Below are 20,182 nucleotides of genomic sequence, written 5' to 3'. Positions count from 1 at the left end.
CTCGTGAGCGTCGTTCATCAGAGATGTTGGGCGATTCCGCTTGTTTTTTTACAAACTTTAATACGAAAACATAACGCGCACAAGATGTCAGCGGCATTCGTGTGCTAAACTGGTTGAGAATAACCTGATTGTGGAAAGTGATTTTTTTCTGCATTCTCTCGCTTTGTAAAATATATTTATTTCACTATAGCATATTGTCGATTATTTTTGTTTGGCACAGGGATTTAAGTTTTACTTATTTTGTTTTAGTTAATGAGTCTAGATTGGGATACCCTATTCATTTTTATTTTGTGAGATGTTCTTTCTGTCAAATTCAATACGCTGTGACTATAAGATTTTGGGATAGTCTGTAATAGTTTTTTTATCAGGTGTTTGTAAATTCTTTTGTTTATACATTTTTTAATTATAAAACTAAGGTTAACATTGACACTACTAGCATAATGAGAGCTTGCACTCAGTAAGTTTTTTTCTAGTGGAGCGGATAATACAGTTACTATGAGTGTTGAGGAAGAGAGAAATGTATAGAATTTAAATGGAGTACTAATGAACTGGAGTGACTGCAGTAGCAAGTGGAACAGGTCAGCTAAGAAACAATTCAGGACAGACAGAGACAGATTTCTTAATAATGTAAATGACCAAATACAGAAAGGATCAATGGGATATTAAAGGAAAATCAAAACGTGCTTGCAGGTATTAAAATAATATAAAAGAAATGGACATCTCATTACTTAAGAAACAGAAGTGAAGATTGAAGTGTAGAATTTCTATGGTAAGAGATTACACTAATAAAGATTTTTAATATCTTTACATAGTATTTTTCTACATATATATTATTTAAAAAACATAAATATGAAGGTTCAAAACGGATGCAGGCAGGACTCAAATGGTTGGAGGTGCTACCGTACTTCAACTGTATACGCTGTGGCTGGCACGAAGATCACTCTTTCTAACTATTAAATGTGAAACATCACTGTGGTTTTCTGTGTGTTCTTTCACGATTAGGTTGACTTTTTGGTGAGGTTTTCATTTTGGGGCTACAGGGCCATCAAATTGATCCATTAGTGAAAACCATTTGTCCTTACGTTGTCTGCAAATAGTGAATAATGTCTTGTTAGTCAGACAGTGAGTCAATTGCAGACATGTAGCTAGTTTTATACACAGCATATAATAGATTCTCAACAACATACAGTGCATGCCAGAAGTTATTATCAGTTTCTTTTTTTATGTACAAGCTTAATGTTATTTATAGCTTGAAAACGTTCTTGTGCATTTGCACTCGGGATATTAGAGTTTCATTAGATTTGCGCCATAGCAAATGCAGACGAGTACTGTTTGTGTTATTCTTTGTGGGTAATTTTATTGTGGGCATGTGCAAATCAACTAATACTACTTTCCTGCATATTTACTTTATTATTTTGACAGATGTTGCAATTTTACAGGCTTCTTGTCAACTAAGTCATGCTTTTTAACTTTTATTACACAGTAGTCAGTAGCCAATATCACTTTCTTGCCTTTTTTGCAGAGCTGGCAAGTTGGGCCACTTTCACACACATGAATGTGATGACACGATGATCGATGAGTGAATGATATGAACCTGCACTTAGTGTGCAAGATCACATTAGCTATCAGATGTCCAACATTGGAAATTTGGTTTGTTACAAAATTAAAATATCACATCATCACCTACCTTTTCATTTAAAGTTTTAATAATATATGAAAGTACAGTATATTGTCATTGAACTCATGCATGTGGAAAAAAGGTGCTTTTCTAACAAAGGTTTCACTGGTGAAAGAAAGTAAAGCAGTAGTGCCCAGATATACATATAGTCCAGGTAATTGAATTGAAATTGGAAGTAATATCTCTCTATTATAATAAACAAATGTTGGGAGGGGAAGACGATGTATGACTTTCTCAGAGAGACACTTTCATGTCCTGCGAGATGAGACTTTGTGCCAAGAGATTTAACCATGCCCGGGGCTGGAAATAAAAGACAAAGAGTAGATGACAAAGTAGAACATCGTAAAGAATTCAAAAACGTTGGCGCGATAGACATGCAGAGCAAGTTAGAGATATTGAAAGTGGTAAAATTCAAAAGTCTCAAAAAAATGATAGTAAAGGTCGCATTAGCGCAAACAAATGGAAATTATTACTCGGTGAAATAACAGAACAGTGAAAAGAGACTGAATCTATTGTTCGGATTTAAACTTTAGGTCGGAGACTTGTAGATTGTCTAATTCGTGTTGCCATCAGGGAAAAGTAGTGTTTCTTCTCAATGAAGAGGCGTATCTGTGAGAATTACAAGATTTGTAGTTTGGTGAAAGTGAAATCAACATACACCATCACACTTGGGTCTCAGAGTTGCACACATACACAGGAGATTTTAGAGACAGAAATGTTATTCAGACACTTCAAATAAACATAAGTCTCTTTCAGGAGTGAATCGAGCTCCGTGTGTAGTCGGAGGGGACAGTTCCATTACTCAATTAAAAGAATAAAAAAATCTTCCTCTTCACAGGGGCGCACCTTGGTAGCGCGACCCCCCACAGATGCAGAGGGTGTCTGCGGGAGAAGAGAGACAAGGCAGTGAGACAAAAGGACAGCTGCTCTACAGGCTTTTAAATGTTTGGAGCGCCACAATGCAGATCATGCAGTACGATGGCGGCAGCCGATTGATGAAAGAGGAGGTAAAAAAAAAAACTTTGTTTCTCATTGTATCACCGTTTAAGACGGGAGTTTTGGAAGAGCAACTGCATCTCCTTGGGGGGAGTTCAAACCCCCTCTTCACGACAGGAGCAGCAGAGACGTGAAGTGGCTGGAGTGTAGTGCAGGCCACAGGGAGGGGTTGGCGAGCGAATCGAAGCCCCCTAGTTATATGTAAAAATACAGTTAAAAAGAAATGAAATAAAATAACAATGGAATCAGTAGTAACACAGTAAAATAATACCACTCCACTGGGGAGTAGCTGAATGATAGCAGCAGTAATATGCACAAGTCTATTTCCCAGCAATGACTAAAAAAATATTTAAGCTGCCTTAATGTACTTCTTTTTGTTAAGTTTATTTATGGCCATTGGAATGAAACTATTTCTGAATCTATCAGTCCGTACTTTCAAAGATCTATAACGTTACCCAGAGGACAACATTTCAAATAGATGGTGACCAGGGTGTGAAGGATCCTTAATGATCTTAGTGGCTCTGGTGAGACAGCGGGACTGGGCGATATCTTCCAGGCAGGGCAGATAACAACCTGTGATTTTTTTCGTGCTGTGTTTTTGAATCTCTGGAGAGCCTTCTAGTCTGTTGTTGTGCATTCAGCATATCATACTGTGATACAGCATCCCAGGATGTTCCCGATGGTTCAACAATAAAAAGCCACCAATAGTTTTTGCTCCTGAGCACTCTCAGAAAGTGCCGTCTCTGTTGCACTTTTTGCACTATTGCTGTGGTGTTCTCACACCAAGAAAGGTCCTCTGAAATGAAGGTTCCCAGGAATCTGAAGGAAGCAGCCTGCAACTGCTAATTCCCTTTTGAAGTGAGCCACAGCCCCATTGCTTTAATAAATGGAAAAGGATACACAGACAATAAATTACTGGTGACTGTGGTAAAATTTATTTGCTACAGCAACAACATCGTACATACAGTCATAGTGCATTAAAAAAACACTGTAAACTATTAGAAAAGTGTAAGACCCAGAACCATACACACGGTTTACTAGATTTAATGTAGCATCTTTTAACAAATATTTTCCCTGTATCCATGGTTTTATTATGACTGGCAAGTGACTAATGGTGCTCTTGGAGACTTTGTCATGAACGCAATAGGCAGCACTGGGCATAATGGCTTCTAATTCTGCCATTGTCCTCATTTCTAACATTGTTTGTAGTATATCAATGTCAGTCCTATAATACAGATAATGTATATTCCATAAATTTAATGCCACTGAGATAAAACCACTGCCTAGTTTTTTCTTCTTTAGCTAACCTAAGAAGTGAAGGAAGTTTGTGCTTACTTCCATTGTTTAGATCCACTTGACTTTGGTTCCTGTTTTCTCTGCATATAATGGATGTTCAGTAATGACCTCCATTGGTAGTAGCATACATTAACCAATGAAATAAAACATAAAAGAGACTGTCCAACAAATAGTTAAAAACACATTCCAGACACAAATTGCAAAAATGTGTGAACGTCAGGGACGTGCTTTCAAAAGGTAATAAATGTCACTGTCTGTCCTTCTTCTTTTATATTACAGGTTTCTAAGGAAGTGCAGCATATTCAGGATGCTCCAAGGACAAAGCACAAATCAACCAGCTTTTGGCTTCTCATTCGCTAGAAGGTACAGTAATATCTACATGTACAGTACGCTCTTTTACTGGGCCAATTTAGAGTTGTCATCAAATCTAACATGCATGTCATTGGGATGTGTAAAGAAACTGGTGCACCAGGAGTAAACGCAATCAACCATGAAGAGAATGGGCAAGGCTCCATATTGACACCAACTGGGTCAGGAATTGACACATTGAGCTTGGAACAAAGAGGCAGCAGCATTGAACATTTGATCTTTCTGCAATGTGCCAAGCTTTACTTTGAAAGAAAATACTGGTAAGTACATTTGGGTTTAAATATCATTGTTTATGAATACAGTGTGCTGTCATCAGTGTTTAAAAGGAATTTACTTACATAATGTTTCACCTCTAGGAAAACAATCTCCATTTTTCTACATAGTTTTTCTTTTTAAATTTGAAAAGAAGTATACATTTTTAAGGTACTCTCTTTTAAATAGCTATGTGAAACAATATGGTCTACGACTACACTAATGCTGTATAGCATAAGCTTTATTTATTCATTCATACAGGGTATTCATTTACAGTCTTGTACCTGTGACTGTTATTCTCATTGAGAACAAATTTGATAGAGCACTTTTGTACACTGACAAAAAGTATCAGCTGGTCCTGCAACATGCTGGAATAAGTCATGTTTGATCACTGATTCTTGTAACCTTGCTTCCTTTTTGCAATTTCCATTTGGACTTGATCTGGAAACTCTTTGAAATGAATGTTGACGCATGGAAGACAAAACCTCTTAGTGTAAAACAGGCTACATTCCTGTGCAGGACATAGAAGAGGCAGAGAAGAAAGGGTAAAACAATTGAGCTTTGACCATGCTTATAAATTTTGATTCTATCAGAAAAAAACCTTCATTAAAATATGAAGTTACAAAGTCAGCCACTATGTTAAATACAATATTTCTCATAAAAAAAAAAATACAACTGAAAATCTGTATGACATCCATCCATGCTCATTAGCAAGCAATAGTTTGAATAACCATCCACCCATCCATTATCCAACCCACTATATCCTAACACAGGGTTACGGGGGTCTGCTGGAGCCAATCCCAGCCAACACTGGGTGCATGGCAGGAAACAAACCCTGGGTAGGGCGCCAGTCCACCACAGGGGGCGTACACACACACACACACACACGCACGCACACCAACCAAGCACACACTAGGGACAATTTAGAATCGCCAATGCACCTAACCTGCATGTCTTTGGACTGTGGGAGGAAACCCACGCAGACACGGGGAGAACATGCAAACTCTATGCGGGGAGGACCTGGGAAGCGAACCCGCGTCTCCTAACTGCGAGGCAGCAGCGCTACCCACTGCACCACCTTGTATGACATAATAATGCCAATTCTGAGAAAAAAAATAGGTCAATTTCTTAATTAACTCTGGAGTTCAGTTGCTTCAAACAGGAGCATTGATGTGCAAAAACAACTGGGGAAAGAAAAATAAAGAAATTGCTTTAATTACAGTGCCAGTATAAAAATGTACTGTCACAATGACTTGGACTTTTGAAAAGTAAATAAAGCATTAAAATCTGTAAAGACTAATTTTTACAATTCACAATTATTCAAGTACATTTACTTTATGTTGGTTTTATTCTAATTACATAACACAATTTTTTTTTCAAAAGCCTCATATTTCATTAATGTTCTTCTTATCAAAATGTGCTATCATCGTAAATCAAAATCTCAGAGTTGTCTGAGTTTGGAATAAAACACGAAAAGTTAAAGATCCTTAAAGCATATTATTGGCAGACTAGGCTTATTAAGTCCACCACATTTATTGTGACACTAAGCTGACAATTTCTATTTTTGTGTGTATTTATGTAATTTCAGTGAAGAAAAAAATAAATGAATATGACAAAGAATAGAGTTCTGGTTGTTGCCATGCTAATAAGCTGCAATATTTTAAAATAATACCAGTCCTTGTATTCCACCTCCCTTTTTCAAGTTTGCATTAGCACTAGAGCAAATAAAAGTACAAACAGTATAAGCCATAGTATTTACTTTAAAACACATTGACACAAGGCATGAAATGTTTCTAAGATGTTTACACTCCCCCAATCATGAACTGCTTGGATATAATTGAATTGTTGTTTAAGTAATTGCCTTGCTTCTTAATGTAGTGACATATTCAAATATTATACAGAAAATAGATTTCAGTAGACTTTTTTACCCTATATCCAAACAGGAAAATCAGAAAGAAACATCTAATTAATAAGTAAAATCTAATAATCCAATTGCCCCACTACTTTTCAATCCATTTCTTATGCTACTTAGTCTAAAACAGGGGCACTGCAAGGCAAAGCCTATTTAGGTAGTATCAGGAACAAGGCAAGAAACAGTCCCATGCAGGATGCCAGTGAAACCTGATATTACCAACCAGTGGCGTAGCCCGCTTGCTGAAGGCCCCTGTGCAGCGCCCTGAGGTGGGCCTCTCCTGTCTAGCATAACTCTTGGTAATTTATTCGCAACTAGATCCTAGGGGCTGGCTGGGCAGTGGCGTACGCTACCGCGTCACTATCACACACTGGTGACAAACAAACCAGCTCTCTAAATGAAACTTGTAATAACTTTTTAAATGCTTTATTTACAGCCACTTTAAGTTATTAAAAACAAAATAAAATTGTAGGAAATGAATGTGGGAGGTGTGGGTAGTAGTACTAGTACATACACTCACCTAAAGGATTATTAGGAACACCATACTAATACGGTGTTTGACCCCCTTTCGCCTTCAGAACTGCCTTAATTCTACGTGGCATTGATTCAACAAGGTGCTGAAAGCATTCTTTAGAAATGTTCGCCCATATTGATAGGATAGCATCTTGCAGTTGATGGAGATTTGTGGGATGCACATCCAGGGCACGAAGCTCCCGTTCCACCACATCCCAAAGATGCTCTATTGGGTTGAGATCTGGTGACTGTGGGGGCCATTTTAGTACAGTAAACTCATTGTCACGTTCAAGAAACCAATTTGAAATGATTCGAGCTTTGTGACATGGTGCATTATCCTGCTGGAAGTAGCCATCAGAGGATGGGTACATGGTGGTCATGAAGGGATGGACATGGTCAGAAACAATGCTCAGGTAGCCCGTGGCATTTAAACGATGTCCAGTTGGCACTAAGGGGCCTAAATTGTGCCAAGAAAACATCCCCCACACCATTACACCACCACCACCAGCCTGCACAGTGGTAACTAGGCATGATGGATTGATGTTCTCATTCTGTTTACGCCAAATTCTGACTCTACCATTTGAATGTCTCAACAGAAATCGAGACTCATCAGACCAGGCAACATTTTTCCAGTCTTCAACTGTCCAATTTTGGTGAGCTCGTGCAAATTGTAGCCTTTTTTTTCTATTTGTAGTGGAGATGAGTGGTACCCGGTGGGGTCTTCTGCTGTTGTAGCCCATCCGCCTCAAGGTTGTGCGTGTTGTGGCTTCACAAATGCTTTGCTGCATACCTCGGTTGTAACGATTGGTTATTTCAGTCAAAGTTGCTCTTCTATCAGCTTGAATCAGTCGGCCCATTCTCCTCTGACCTCTAGCATCAACAAGGCATTTTCGCCCACAGGACTGCCGCATACTGGATGTTTTTCCCTTTTCACACCATTCTTTGTAAACCTTAGAAATGATTGTGCGTGAAAATCCCAGTAACTGAGCAGATTGTGAAATACTCAGACCGGCCCGTCTGGCACCAACAACCATGCCACGCTCAAAATTGCTTAAATCACCTTTCTTTCCCATTCTGACATTCAGTTTGGAGTTCAGGAGATTGTTTTGACCAGGACCACACCCCTAAATGCATTGAAGCAACTGCCATGTGATTGGTTGATTAGATAATTGCATTAATGAGAAATTGAACAGGTGTTCCTAATAATATTTTAGGTGAGTGTACATCTATGTAAAATGTGCACCCGCTTACTTTTCCAAGACAACTTTGTGAGAGAAGATGATTAAAATATAACATAAGCTACAAAGTAGAAACTGTTCTGTGCTGTAAAATGAAGCAATTTCAATTTGTAATGAATTAAAATGACAACACCGGCTGATAGGATATTACTACACAATCAACCTGTTTCACGCAAGTTCTGAGAAAATGGCCATCATGAAGTGGTCACACTCACAAATCCTCACGGTATTGACACTAACACACAGTAAGCCATACAAAGGTTCACAATAAAACAGATTACAGATTTGTTAACCTTACAAAAGTCAAACTGACTGACAAGTCACAAATCATGTTACTTCTATTATCACTAGTACCTTAAAATACTCGCTTGAATGCCTTCTGTTGCACAAAAGTCTCAAAAATGCTTGACACCTCAAGTTGTCTGGCACGTTCATTTTCGATTGAGAGCACTGACAAGCCACTAAGTTCGTCTTGCGACGTGGTGCTTCTGAGGTAATTTTTGGTGGGTTTTAACTTGGAGAACGATCATTCACTCTCAGCAACATTGACTGGTATAGTCAGCAGTAACACGTAAGCCGTGCAAATGTCACTGAAAGCAGACAATGGTGCACAGTGATCTATCAACAACAGTTCAGTTACTTCAGAAACAGTCGACCTGGTTGACAGAATAGATTGAAAATATGCATGAAATGACAACAATTAAGCGTAAAACGGACGTGAAATGTTGGTGCTATAGCATTTAACGAGAAGATTGGCAGGAGCATATAATTCGTCGTCAGCCATCGAGGTCAGTTGATGGTAACAAGACTTTGAACGTTGAAGCCACTGCATCGAGATGTAAATCTCTGTTTTAGTTAAGTTATCAAAAAATGTTAAAAAATCTTTATGGCCCCAAGTGGGCCACCCAAGCTCATAGGCCCTTGTGTTTTACACAATCTGCACAATCCATTGCTACGCCAGTATTACCTACTAACTTAACGTGGCCTGCACATCTTTAGGATGTTGCAGAAAAATAGAATTACTACTGAAAATACACAAAAACAAGGAGAGAATATACAGACAGTAGCAGTGATAGTTGTAGTATTTGGCATCATTGCCAACCAATGTATCATTAACATAAACAATACACAATACGAATGAAACACTAAACATGTTATACTTTAAATCACAAGTACACGACTGACATGGGCAATTCAGGACAAAGATTTAACACTTTTACAATTTACTGCCTTGCCACATTTGATTCACTAACCTGCGTTACTGTTTGACAAACAAGGCTGAAGTTAGCGACTTATTCTAATGTGTTTACAGTCTAGTGTCAGTGTTGGAGAGGATGTACAAAAGGTCCAACGGAATATAACAGATTGTGGTGTTTCAATTGAATATATTTTTACACACGTGCCACGTTCAAGGGACCACAAAAAAATTCCACAGTAAAACTTACTGTAATTCAGCATATCTGTAGTGGAACACATATTTTCATACACCACTGCCATTGTTTCAAGATGAACAAAATATTTGGTGCAAATGTGACAGTTTACAATTTTTAAATACTGGACGTTGAAGAATATTTTTAGTGACATCAATTGGCTAAACATGCACAATACTACAGATTTTTAAAGTGGAATGGAAAATATGAACTAGGAGCAGGTAAATAAATAGCCAAATTCAGTGCCATGCTTGCACACAGAATTTCAATCGTTTTACTCCAATTATGGAATTATAGTATAGCTGTTTTTTTCTCAATTTATAGCATCCAAGAAAGATTTCACAAGACCTTGAACCAGTTACAATAAAACACAAAATATACTTTATTTATTGTGCTTGGTTTTGTCAATTTGTGGTTAACTATTTTGAAAGTAATTGTATATTGCTAGTGGTACTGGCCTATCCATGTATTTGGATCAGGGTTTCTTTATTATCTCATGCTCTGGCATGGCTTTTAGGTTAAGGTTAATAAAGCCAGTAAATACCAGATATTAACTTCTCTTTAGATTTTATAATTGTAAAATCATGTGACATGTGATGATTTTCGATTGCAAAAATTCAAATGATTCTAATTCTTCCACATGGAACCCAAAAACCATGAGAACTGATTGAGATCATTTATATTAGGTAGAATGCCTAGTGGGGGCTCTGCGGTTTTGTGGCCTGGAACCCCTGCAGATTTTGGTTTTCTCCAGGCGTCTGCAGTTTTTTTTTTGTGTCCTCCCTGGCTATTAGACCTTACTTTTATTCTATCTTAATTGGTATTTCCTAATTTTATTTTTTTTCTTTCTTCATCCTGTAAAGTACTTTGAGCTACATCATTTGTATGAATGGGTGCTGTATAAATAAATGTTGTTGTTGTTGTGTCATATTACCATATAATTGTTGGAGTTTGATTTATAATTTGAGGATAACTAGTGAGAATATTCTTTCAGTTTATCACGGTTACTTACGTTTTACCTCCTCCAGTCTACCTGCTTAATATGCATAAGCATTATGCGCCCCTATCATTCTTGTTTTCTCAAGTGGCACTGATTTTCCTCAATTGTGTTTCTTATATAAGCATCTTTCATCTTCTCTTACACTATAAAAAGGTAGACATGTTAAATTTATTTTAAGTTCTTGGTGATAATAATGGAGAACCCTTTAGAGGCCCCTACAACTCGGTTGTCATTTTAACATTTTGTTGGTTGCTTACAACATCCATCTATGTATGGTAGTGTGAATGTAGCCGTTTCTGATTCTGCTGTCCAGGAAACTTTGTCTGCCAATTACTTATTTTTAATACTCAATTTTATACTTTTCCAGGTCCTTCCAAAAGTTTACTTCTTTCAGCACAACTTGGCCTTCTGTTTGACCGCATGTGCATGGTTCACCAATACCTACACTGTGGTGAACACAAAATGTTAAATTAATCTGAAATGTTAAGTTAAGCAAATCCAGAAATACCCAAAAATAATATCTTTCCTTTATTTTTTCATTTGAATGTACACTAAAAAGAATAATTTGGATTTCACTAAACACCTTGGTGTTTCTCGTGGCAGCAAAACAAAATGTTAAAAGCAGCACTTAATTATACAAATGATGAAAAATATCTACTAAATTTAAAACAATTTTTCAAAAATACCAGTTATAAAAATTAATAGTACAAGAACTCACCATTCCAACACAAACATTTTTGTTGCATAAGCTGCAGCGTGAGCCAATGATCATAAATTTATCTTTCTCCGGGCTGAAGGGGTCCTTCATAACATAACATTCCTCTAAGAGGCTGTCAAGACAGAAATCATAAATAGCACAGACTTTCACATATCCATTCTACTACTGCAATATTAGACAAACAAATGTCTAAAATTTCAGCTTAAAACGAAAATTAGACATGTACAGTATACTGTATGTTTATTATTAAACTCAATCTCAGTAAAATACAGGTCCACTCCATGTACTTTAAAAAATTTATCTAATACTGCTTTGTTGTGGATGAGTTTAAAATATGAATTTGCAAAAGTAGTAAAGCCTTTAGCTTTAATTCTTTATATTTCATCATCAATGTGGTATTGTTGCAGAACATTTTAAGCTTCCTAGACAGCAATCTTGTTTTATCTGCAGATCACAAGAGAAATATGCTCTACAGAAACAAAGGTGAGAACAAAATGCAACAGCAAGCTGGAAAGGACGAATGTCAGGAAGTTGAATTCTAAGTTAAGAGAGAGAGACTTGGTATAGAGGTAGTAGATGTTGTGAAGAGAAACAGACTAAGGTGGTTTAGGAAGGTGTAGTGAGAGGCATAGGATGGCTGGGTGAAGTAAGGGGTCAAGACATAAAACCCAGAGAGATGAGGTGTGAAAAACTATTTGCCCCCTTCCTGATTTCTTCTTCTTTGATTCTTTTGCATGTTTGTCACACAAAATGTTTCTGATCATCAAACACATTTAACCATTAGTCAAATATAACACAAGTAAACACAAAATGCAGTTTTTAAATGATGGTTTTTATTATTTAGGGAGAAAAAAAATCCAAACCTACATGGCCCTGTGTGAAAAGGTAATTGCCCCCTTGTTAAAAAAATAACCTAACTGTGGTGTATCACACCTGAGTTCAATTTCTGTAGCCACCCCCAGGCCTGATTATTGCCACACCTGTTTCAATCAAGAAATCACTTAAATAGGAGCTGCCTGACACAGAGAAGTAGACCAAAAGCACCTCAAAAGCTAGACATCATGCCAAGATCCAAAGAAATTCAGGAACAAATGAGAACAAAAGTAGTTGAGATCTATCAGTCTGGTAAAGGTTATAAAGCCATTTCTAAAGCTTTGGGACTCCAGCGAACCACAGTGAGAGCCATTATCCACAAATGGCAAAAACATGGAACAGTGGTGAACCTTCCCAGGAGTGGCGGCCGACCAAAATTACCCCAAAAGCGCAGAGACAACTCATCTGAGAGGTCACAAAAGACCCCAGGACAACGTCTAAAGAACTGCAGGCCTCACTTGCCTCAATTAAGGTCAGTGTTCACGACTCCACAATAAGAAAGAGACTGGGCAAAAATGGCCTGCATGGCAGATTTCCAAGACGCAAACCACTGTTAAGCAAAAAGAACATTAGGGATCGGCTCAATTTTGCTAAGAAACATCTCAATGATTCCCAAGACTTTTGGGAAAATACCTTGTGGACTGATGAGACAAAAGTTGAACTTTTTGGAAGGCAAATGTCCCGTTACATCTGGCATAAAAGGAACACAGCATTTCAGAAAAAGAACATCATACCAACAGTAAAATATGGTGGTGGTAGTGTGATGGTCTGGGGTTGTTTTGCTGCTTCAGGACCTGGAAGGCTTGCTGTGATAGATGGAACCATGAATTATACTGTCTACCAAAAAATCCTGAAGGAGAATGTCCGGCCATCTGTTCGTCAACTCAAGCTGAAGCGATCTTGGGTGCTGCAACAGGACAATGACCCAAAACACACCAGCAAATCCACCTCTGAATGGCTGAAGAAAAACAAAATGAAGACTTTGGAGTGGCCTATTCAAAGTCCTGACCTGAATCCAATTGAGATGCTATGGCATGACCTTAAAAAGGTGGTTCATGCTAGAAAACCCTCAAATAAAGCTGAATTACAACAATTCTGCAAAGATGAGTAGGCCAAATTTCCTCCAGAGCGCTGTAAAAGACTCATTGCAAGTTATCGCAAACGCTTGATTGCAGTTATTGCTGCTAAGGGTGGCCCAACCAGTTATTAGGTTCAGGGGGCAATTACTTTTTCACACAGGGACATGTAGGTTTGGATTTTTTTTCTCCCTAAATAATAAAAACCATCATTTAAAAACTGAATTTTGTGTTTACTTGTGTTATATTTGACTAATAGTTAAATGTGTTTGATGATTAGAAACATTTTGTGTGACAAACATGCAAAAGAATAAGAAATCAGGAAGGGGGCAAATAGTTTTTCACACCACTGTAACTGTAGGTGGTGTCAGATGACATAAAGGAATTGGCTTCACCCCAAAAGATGCTCAGGACCACCCAAAGTTCAGGTAGAAGACATGCGGAGCAACTGGCTAACATGGGTAAACCTGGAAAATGTTCATTAAACCAGTGGTGGTGATGAAAATAATGATAATGAAAGCCCTCAGTTTTAATTTGGATAAGGTAGGTCATGTTTATACAGAAGTAATGAACTTACCTGTCTGCATGATATAACACTAAGCTGAGCGTTAGGGTGAAGGCCAAACCATTAAATGCCTGCAAATACTGTATAATTTCTTCAAAATTATAATTTGTTTACAAAAGATTGTTTCAAATTATATTACCCACACAATGGATCTAGTGTTTGGTGGTTTTTGTCCATAATAGCTAAATGGAGAGGTTAGCCCACAAAGATCACAACTGAAAAGTTGCTCCTTGATAGTTCCCTCAGCATGTTCCATCTAGAAAAATGACAAGAGAACATGTTATTAATTATGAATATTAATTAGAAACAGTAGTAATAATTATTATTATGTTATCTGGCTAAAATAGTTGGCTAGATCTGAAGAACAGTTGAAGAAGAATAGAGTGAGTGCACAGGTATTTTATCAATAGACTGGGTCTCTTTTCCATTTTTTGTGAGGGCAAGGAAATATCTTCAGATTGGAAAATACAGTTTGAATTTGTTAACAGAACTTATAAAATAACCATGGAAACTGAAACTACAAAGACTCCTATAATACAAAGGCCAAGGTATGACAGCAAACACATTAACAATTGATGAAATTTGCACATTGCAACAGAGTTATGATCCATATTGGGTTCAGGAAAATTCTTACTTGCATATCTGATCAATGTAAGTAGGACTACATTAAAATACATAACCTGAGAAATGGGAGAGAGAAAAATGATGGCATTCTCTAACCCTGCAACAAAACCATCTTGACGATGCAAGAGATGAACCTCATGGTCTAAGAACATTTCTTTGTCAAAAGAAACAAGTCCTGTCTCGTCAACTGCTGTATCTTCCCATGTGTTTGGACAGGCTGCATGGTATTTACCTTTTATTAAGTCAAGTTTTAGATTGGTGTTCTAATGGCCAAAACTAATGAAAGCAACCTAAAATCAGAGCATAGAAAGCAGAAAAAAGAAACCCACTAATCAAAATGAAAGTGCCATGCACATCATACTGTTATCAAATTTTATACAAAAATAAAAATATCAGAATGAGAGAATAGACATCAGCCCTACAAACCTCTTAAAGTAAGACGGTATGTCACAGTTGAATCTGGAAGCAGTGCTCTAGTTATGCTGTATAGATCAGAAGACACACAATGAGAAAATGATTACAAAAGCAGTGCATGTTAACGAGACTGGAACAGGACTATATTAGTAGCTTGTTAGTATCAGATAATATTCACATGCTTTGTAACAGACGCACCTCAGCATCACAGCTTAAAGATACAGACAATGAACAGTATCATCTGGCATGTCCAACCACAATAAGACTGTAACAGTAAGCAGTGGGTCTTCAAAATACTCTAGATGGTACCCCAGGATATTCTGTCAAGCTGAGGAGTAAAGTGGGTAAGGAGCAGATGGCATTTCCTGGAGATGGCTGGTGTGCCATTTCACAGCAGGGCATTGTTGGCCCATACAAAGCCTGGCTTCACAGTGTTCTTCTTGATAGATCATCAAAGTGACCCTTAAAAACCTCATATTTCATGTGATTGTTTTATTCCTGTACTGTTTTTCTATTATTTTTGGTAAGGTGTGTGTGTGTGTATTCTGTATATGTGCATATACAACACTTTGCAGAAGTTGTAGGCACTTTAGATAGTTCAAAAAAACACTTGTCTTAAATGGTTATTTTATATTTTCTGTATTAGTGTAAAAGATTGTATTTTAGAGTTCCAAATATTCCTTTTGCAAAAATCAAAGCAATACTGTCAGATATCTGATTGTCCTTAAAGAATGAAACTAACAAAGTAAAAGACCACTTTTCAGTTAAAAACAAGAGATGTGGTAATACAGGCCAGTGCTTAATTAAGCAAATATAACAAACATGTCATAATGGTCAATGTCCTAATCTTTAGGATGACCCAAACTGACTAACAGAAAGAGCTATGTTGAGGGAATCAATCTGAGCAAAGGACAACCATACTGAAAGGATGAGGTTACAGTAGATGAGATGGTTTACCCTGCACATCCTACACCAAAAGTAAGCATAGTAACTAAACAAAAAGTACATTGCATCATCGCGGTCTCTCTTAAGATAAAATTGCACAACAGGCAGGTATTTCCAGATCTGCTGCCTAAGCACTTCTGCAGAAGCACTAACCAAATGACAAAGCTGAAGACCAGAAATGCAGTGGTCAACTATAGAAACTGCAGCAAATGAGAAATACGGAAATCTTACTTCACTTCTGGAGCGGTCCAGCAACACTATCAGTGTAGAAATGGGAAAATTCACTGAGACCCTGGTACACCTGTCAACAGTCTGAATTAGTATCAGATGTGGTCTTCATGGAAGATTTGTGACAAAAAGCCATTCCTAAGATAAAGAAACAAAGCCAAATGACTAACCTACACACAAAGAACAAAAGGACTGGACTTCAGGAAAACAGCAGCAGGTGGTCTGGAGTGATGAGTCAAAATGTGAAGGTAGTTTGCCCACCAAATGATACATGGATGACCATCAGCAGGCGTCAATGAAGCATGATGGAGGTTACACTTCCTAAAACAAAATGTGTGATTTGATTAAAATTGATGGCACCTTCAGTACTGACATGTACACCAGATACTCACTATGCAGTACCATGAGGAGGGCATCTTATTGGTCAAAACTTCATTCAGCAGCATGGCAGTGGCCGTCAAATCACAGCCAATATAATTAAGAAAAAAAAACTACCTCCAGTGAAAAGAGAAGACAGCAACAGATGGTATGGCCCGCATTGGGCCCTGATCTCGACATCACTGAGCCAGTCTGGGATTTCTTGCCAAGACAGAGAGACTCGCAGACCGTCTGCAGTGGAACTTGCCACATTAGGATCTTTAGAAAGTGCATGCAAATGGATCCATGAGAACTACTTCTATTTTAAGGCACAGGCTGGTCAACAAAATAGTGATTTCATTTGTTTTTTTTCGACTGCGTGCACATTCTATGAAGTTTATAGATTAATAAAAAAAATTAATTGCATCACTTCTGAAAGCATTCTCATATGTACAGACCTTGGGGAAGGAAAAAAAAAAAACATCCTAGTCCGTCTATAGCATTATACTACAGATTTCTTAGCAATACGTAACCTCTACCATCGACTCAACGAAATCGTAACGCCAGCAGGATTTCCAGGTGGGCATCACGGAAATAAAACGGCGACGAGTACAAGTCTTTTCCCAAACACAGATTTATCTGGGATGCGAAAGTGAGAACTAAGCAACACTACCGTTTAAATTAACATAATACATACAAGCTGTCAAGCATGGAGTAACATCATGTTATCGCGGTGTTGAGTCAAACAAGAAAACCACGTACGTTTCTGGGCATTTAATAGAAGTATAAAATATATTAGTGAAATGTCTACGGGGATGGTCCGTAATGAAAGTGTGTGATTTAGTAGCACAAGCACTAGGAAGCATGTTTTACTTACTGACCTAACACATGAACTGCTTTTTCTTTTTTTTTTTCAAACTAACGTCACTGTCGTTGTACAGCTCAGCTCACAGATTGTAGTACGGCAAGCGGGAAGGCACCAACAAGGCAAATGTCATTCCGCCTCCTTTGCTTTTACCCTTTAGTTCCATCTAGCGGCTTGGGGACATTAATTGTCAAATTTAGTTAACGCGTGCTCTCTTTTGATTTTAAAGGTTGAGTAAAGAAAATGAAACAAGTTTTATCATATTAGTGAAGTTGAAATTGAAAGGTTCAGAGTCATCCACTCCTTCTGTGTGACCCAGAGCTGTAGTAATTTTACTTTGTTCTTAATAAGCGCCTTGAGCATTGGAATGGCGTTCCATTAATAAAATGATGATTATTATTATTATTATTATTATAAACTTGATTCTTGTAGTGAACAGGCTATGTACAACCGAGACATGAGCATGAAATCAGGAAATGATGCACTGAAAACAAACCCAATAGCTAATGTAGTGATTTTCTTGCTAGCAGCATCCCGCGACTTGCTTGGGTTTCAAAATAGCACACACAATGCAACAGTTACTGAAGATCTTGCTCACTGGGTTCACGGAGTCTGATTTCTTTTACAGAGTTCTGTCTTCCACATGTATAAACCCGTGGTTATTCTCAATATTGAAGGACCATCGTAGCTGAAGATATGCAGTGTCACCAATCTTTAAATCAGACTAATTTCACCTTTTAACTGAACTTTTGCTAAATTATACTGCTTATGGGTGTGCAATGTGGAAGCATGATGATTCAAATTTAGCAATGTGTGCTATATATATATATATATATATATATTGTGAACTTTGCCCGGACACAGACAGGCGGACATGTTGTTTTAAAAACCACCACACGTTTATTAAACACAATAATTTACAATATTGGTCACTCAGACCCAATTCAATGGTCACTCAGACCCAGTTCAAAAGTCCATAAAGTGCACAAACCCCAAAATGACACTCAGTCCTGGCCACAATGCCTTCTTCTCGGGCCGCCTCCACTCTCTTCTGCCTCGTCCTTCTTCCACCCGACTCTAGCCTCGAATGAATGGAGACGGCCCCTTTTATAGAGGACCGGATGAGCCCCAGGTGTTCCCGGCAATCTTCTTCTGGCCACGCCCCAGTGTGGCGGAAGTGCCGGCTGTCCTCCCGGCTGCTCTCCGGCGCCATAAATCTTCCCCAGCACTTCCTGGTGTGGCGGGCGTGCTGGGGTAACAGGTCCCAAGGCACTGGGCGCCTCCTGGTGGTGACCACGGGCCCCTACAGGGAAAGGCTTCCATGCCCTTGACCCGTGGCCCCCAAAGCGACCGGAAGGCAAACCCCGTGATCCAGGCAGGGCTCTGACCCTCTTCCGGTCCCTCCTGGCGTCCCGGCGGGTCATGGCCCCTGGCATCCCTGACAGTGCCCCACAGCCAGCGAAGACCACTCGTGGGTAAGAGCGACCCGTCCCGCGAGGGCAGCAGAGCCCTGAAACGGGTCCCACTCGAGGATAGCTGGGGTCCGGCCCCGCACTCCTAGCAGGGATAGGGGCGGAGACACAATCCAAGCACCAACCCATGGTGCATCCCTGCGCCTCGCACAGGTTGTGCTCCCCCCTTTTACCGGCACCCCGGGGCCTCCTCGATCGGCACCCCCTCCGAGACCTCCACGCCCCTTTGTTCCGAGCCACTTGTTCCCCCGTAGGCTCCTCCAGCTGTGAGCGCACCTGCGCACGGCAGAGAGATCATTCTGCAGACGGCCCGACATCAGAGGGCTGTTCCGCCACGAAGGGGTTCCTTCAGCTCGCCCGGGGTCCGTCCCTACAAAAGAGAATACAGGGGCAGAACCGCTGCCAAAGCACCCAGCTCGTGCCACGCACGGGCAGCGTTCCCCCCTCCAACCGGCACTTGCCTGATCGGCACCCTCTCCGCGGCTTCCATGTCCCTCTCGATAGTGGAACCGTCGGCACCGCTCTCTCTCACCGCCCGGCCTCAGGGATTCCCTCTGCTCCCTCAGAGGCGGCCAGCCGCTGCGTGCACCCAGCAACGCGTCTCACCGTATTGGGAGGCGGCACCCAGCCGCTTAATCCTCCCTTCACTTTGGACGCCTTGGCGTTATGCGACTCCGTATTAACCAACACGAGCCCCTTCCCCGTCTGCGTCCGCAACATATCGGAGGAATCGGCACCCAGCCTCTTATTCCTCCGTTCACTCTGGGACGCCATGACGGTTTGAGACTCCTTATGGAAAAGAAGGCGCTCTTTCCGTCTGCGTCCCTATAGTCGGCGCAAGACCGCAGCCGACTCGGGCGGGCGCTAGGACGGGGCACTTAGCAGCCCGTGTCCAGTCAGCGTCCTCTCGGACTCCCCCCTCGCCGCGCATACAGCCCGTGGCGCCACACCTCCTGTCAGAGGGCTGCTTACTCGGAACTGATCGTTATCATCACAGCCTTTTTCAACAGACCCTCCCGTATGCTGTACGGAGTCGGCTGTACTCACCATCTCCGCTGTACCTCTCCGGCTGGAGATTCCAGCGTCGCGCCGTCCCGTTGTTGATTGAAACGTTCCCAGCGCCGCGAGCGCCTTCCTCTCCAGTTCCAGCACCTCAGCCCGGAGGTCACATAGCATCTGTAACACCGCTGCTCTGCGGGCTGAAGGGACGCCTCCAGCTCCGCCAAAGCAGCCGGCAAAGACAGGAAGTTAACCGACGCGGAGCCTACCTGTCTGTCAGCCTCCAACGCCGCCACTTCCTGTGGGCCTTCTCCTCCGGCCCAATCGGTCTCCCCTGCCCGTGATGGACATTCCTTGGTCCC

At 40.0% G+C, this 20,182-nt stretch overlaps 1 protein-coding gene across 11 annotated transcripts; it reads right to left on the bottom strand.

Moving 5' to 3' along the window:
- Positions 1-3,590: 3,590 nt before the first annotated feature.
- Positions 3,591-18,377, bottom strand: cdpf1 (cysteine rich DPF motif domain containing 1). Of its 11 annotated transcripts, none has more exons than XM_039769256.1 (6): positions 17,366-17,455; positions 16,131-16,265; positions 14,967-15,022; positions 14,060-14,172; positions 11,403-11,514; positions 3,591-5,102 (listed from the first exon to the last, which is right to left on the bottom strand). In XM_039769256.1, the coding sequence occupies exons 4-6, from the start codon at positions 14,170-14,172 to the stop codon at positions 4,980-4,982; spliced, it is 348 nt and encodes a 115-aa protein (XP_039625190.1). In that variant the 5' UTR covers positions 14,967-15,022; positions 16,131-16,265; positions 17,366-17,455; the 3' UTR covers positions 3,591-4,979. The 11 variants fall into 11 exon arrangements, with proteins under 11 accessions (XP_039625190.1, XP_039625193.1, XP_039625197.1 ...); XM_039769259.1 differs by lacking the exon at positions 16,131-16,265 and adding an exon at positions 16,298-16,448 and having other exon boundaries at positions 17,366-17,451; XM_039769263.1 differs by lacking the exons at positions 16,131-16,265; positions 17,366-17,455 and adding exons at positions 16,298-16,448; positions 17,182-17,353.
- Positions 18,378-20,182: the final 1,805 nt, after the last annotated feature.

The sequence above is a fragment of the Polypterus senegalus genome, chromosome 11, assembly GCF_016835505.1.
Source record: "Polypterus senegalus isolate Bchr_013 chromosome 11, ASM1683550v1, whole genome shotgun sequence".
Classification (NCBI taxonomy): Eukaryota; Metazoa; Chordata; class Cladistia; order Polypteriformes; family Polypteridae; genus Polypterus; species Polypterus senegalus.
This window is presented reverse-complemented; position numbering and strand designations above follow the sequence as displayed.

Coding starts and splice junctions, on each gene's coding strand:
- cdpf1 (XM_039769258.1), bottom strand. CDS start 14,172: ATGGAACATGCTGAGGGAACTATCAAGGAGCAACTTTTCAGTTGTGAT. Junction 11,515..14,059: donor CCAAACACTAGATCCATTGT/GTGGGTAATATA, acceptor CTGTCTTGACAG/CCTCTTAGAGGAATGTTATG. Junction 5,103..11,402: donor AAAATGTTTGTGTTGGAATG/GTGAGTTCTTGT, acceptor TGTCCTGCACAG/GAATGTAGCCTGTTTTACAC.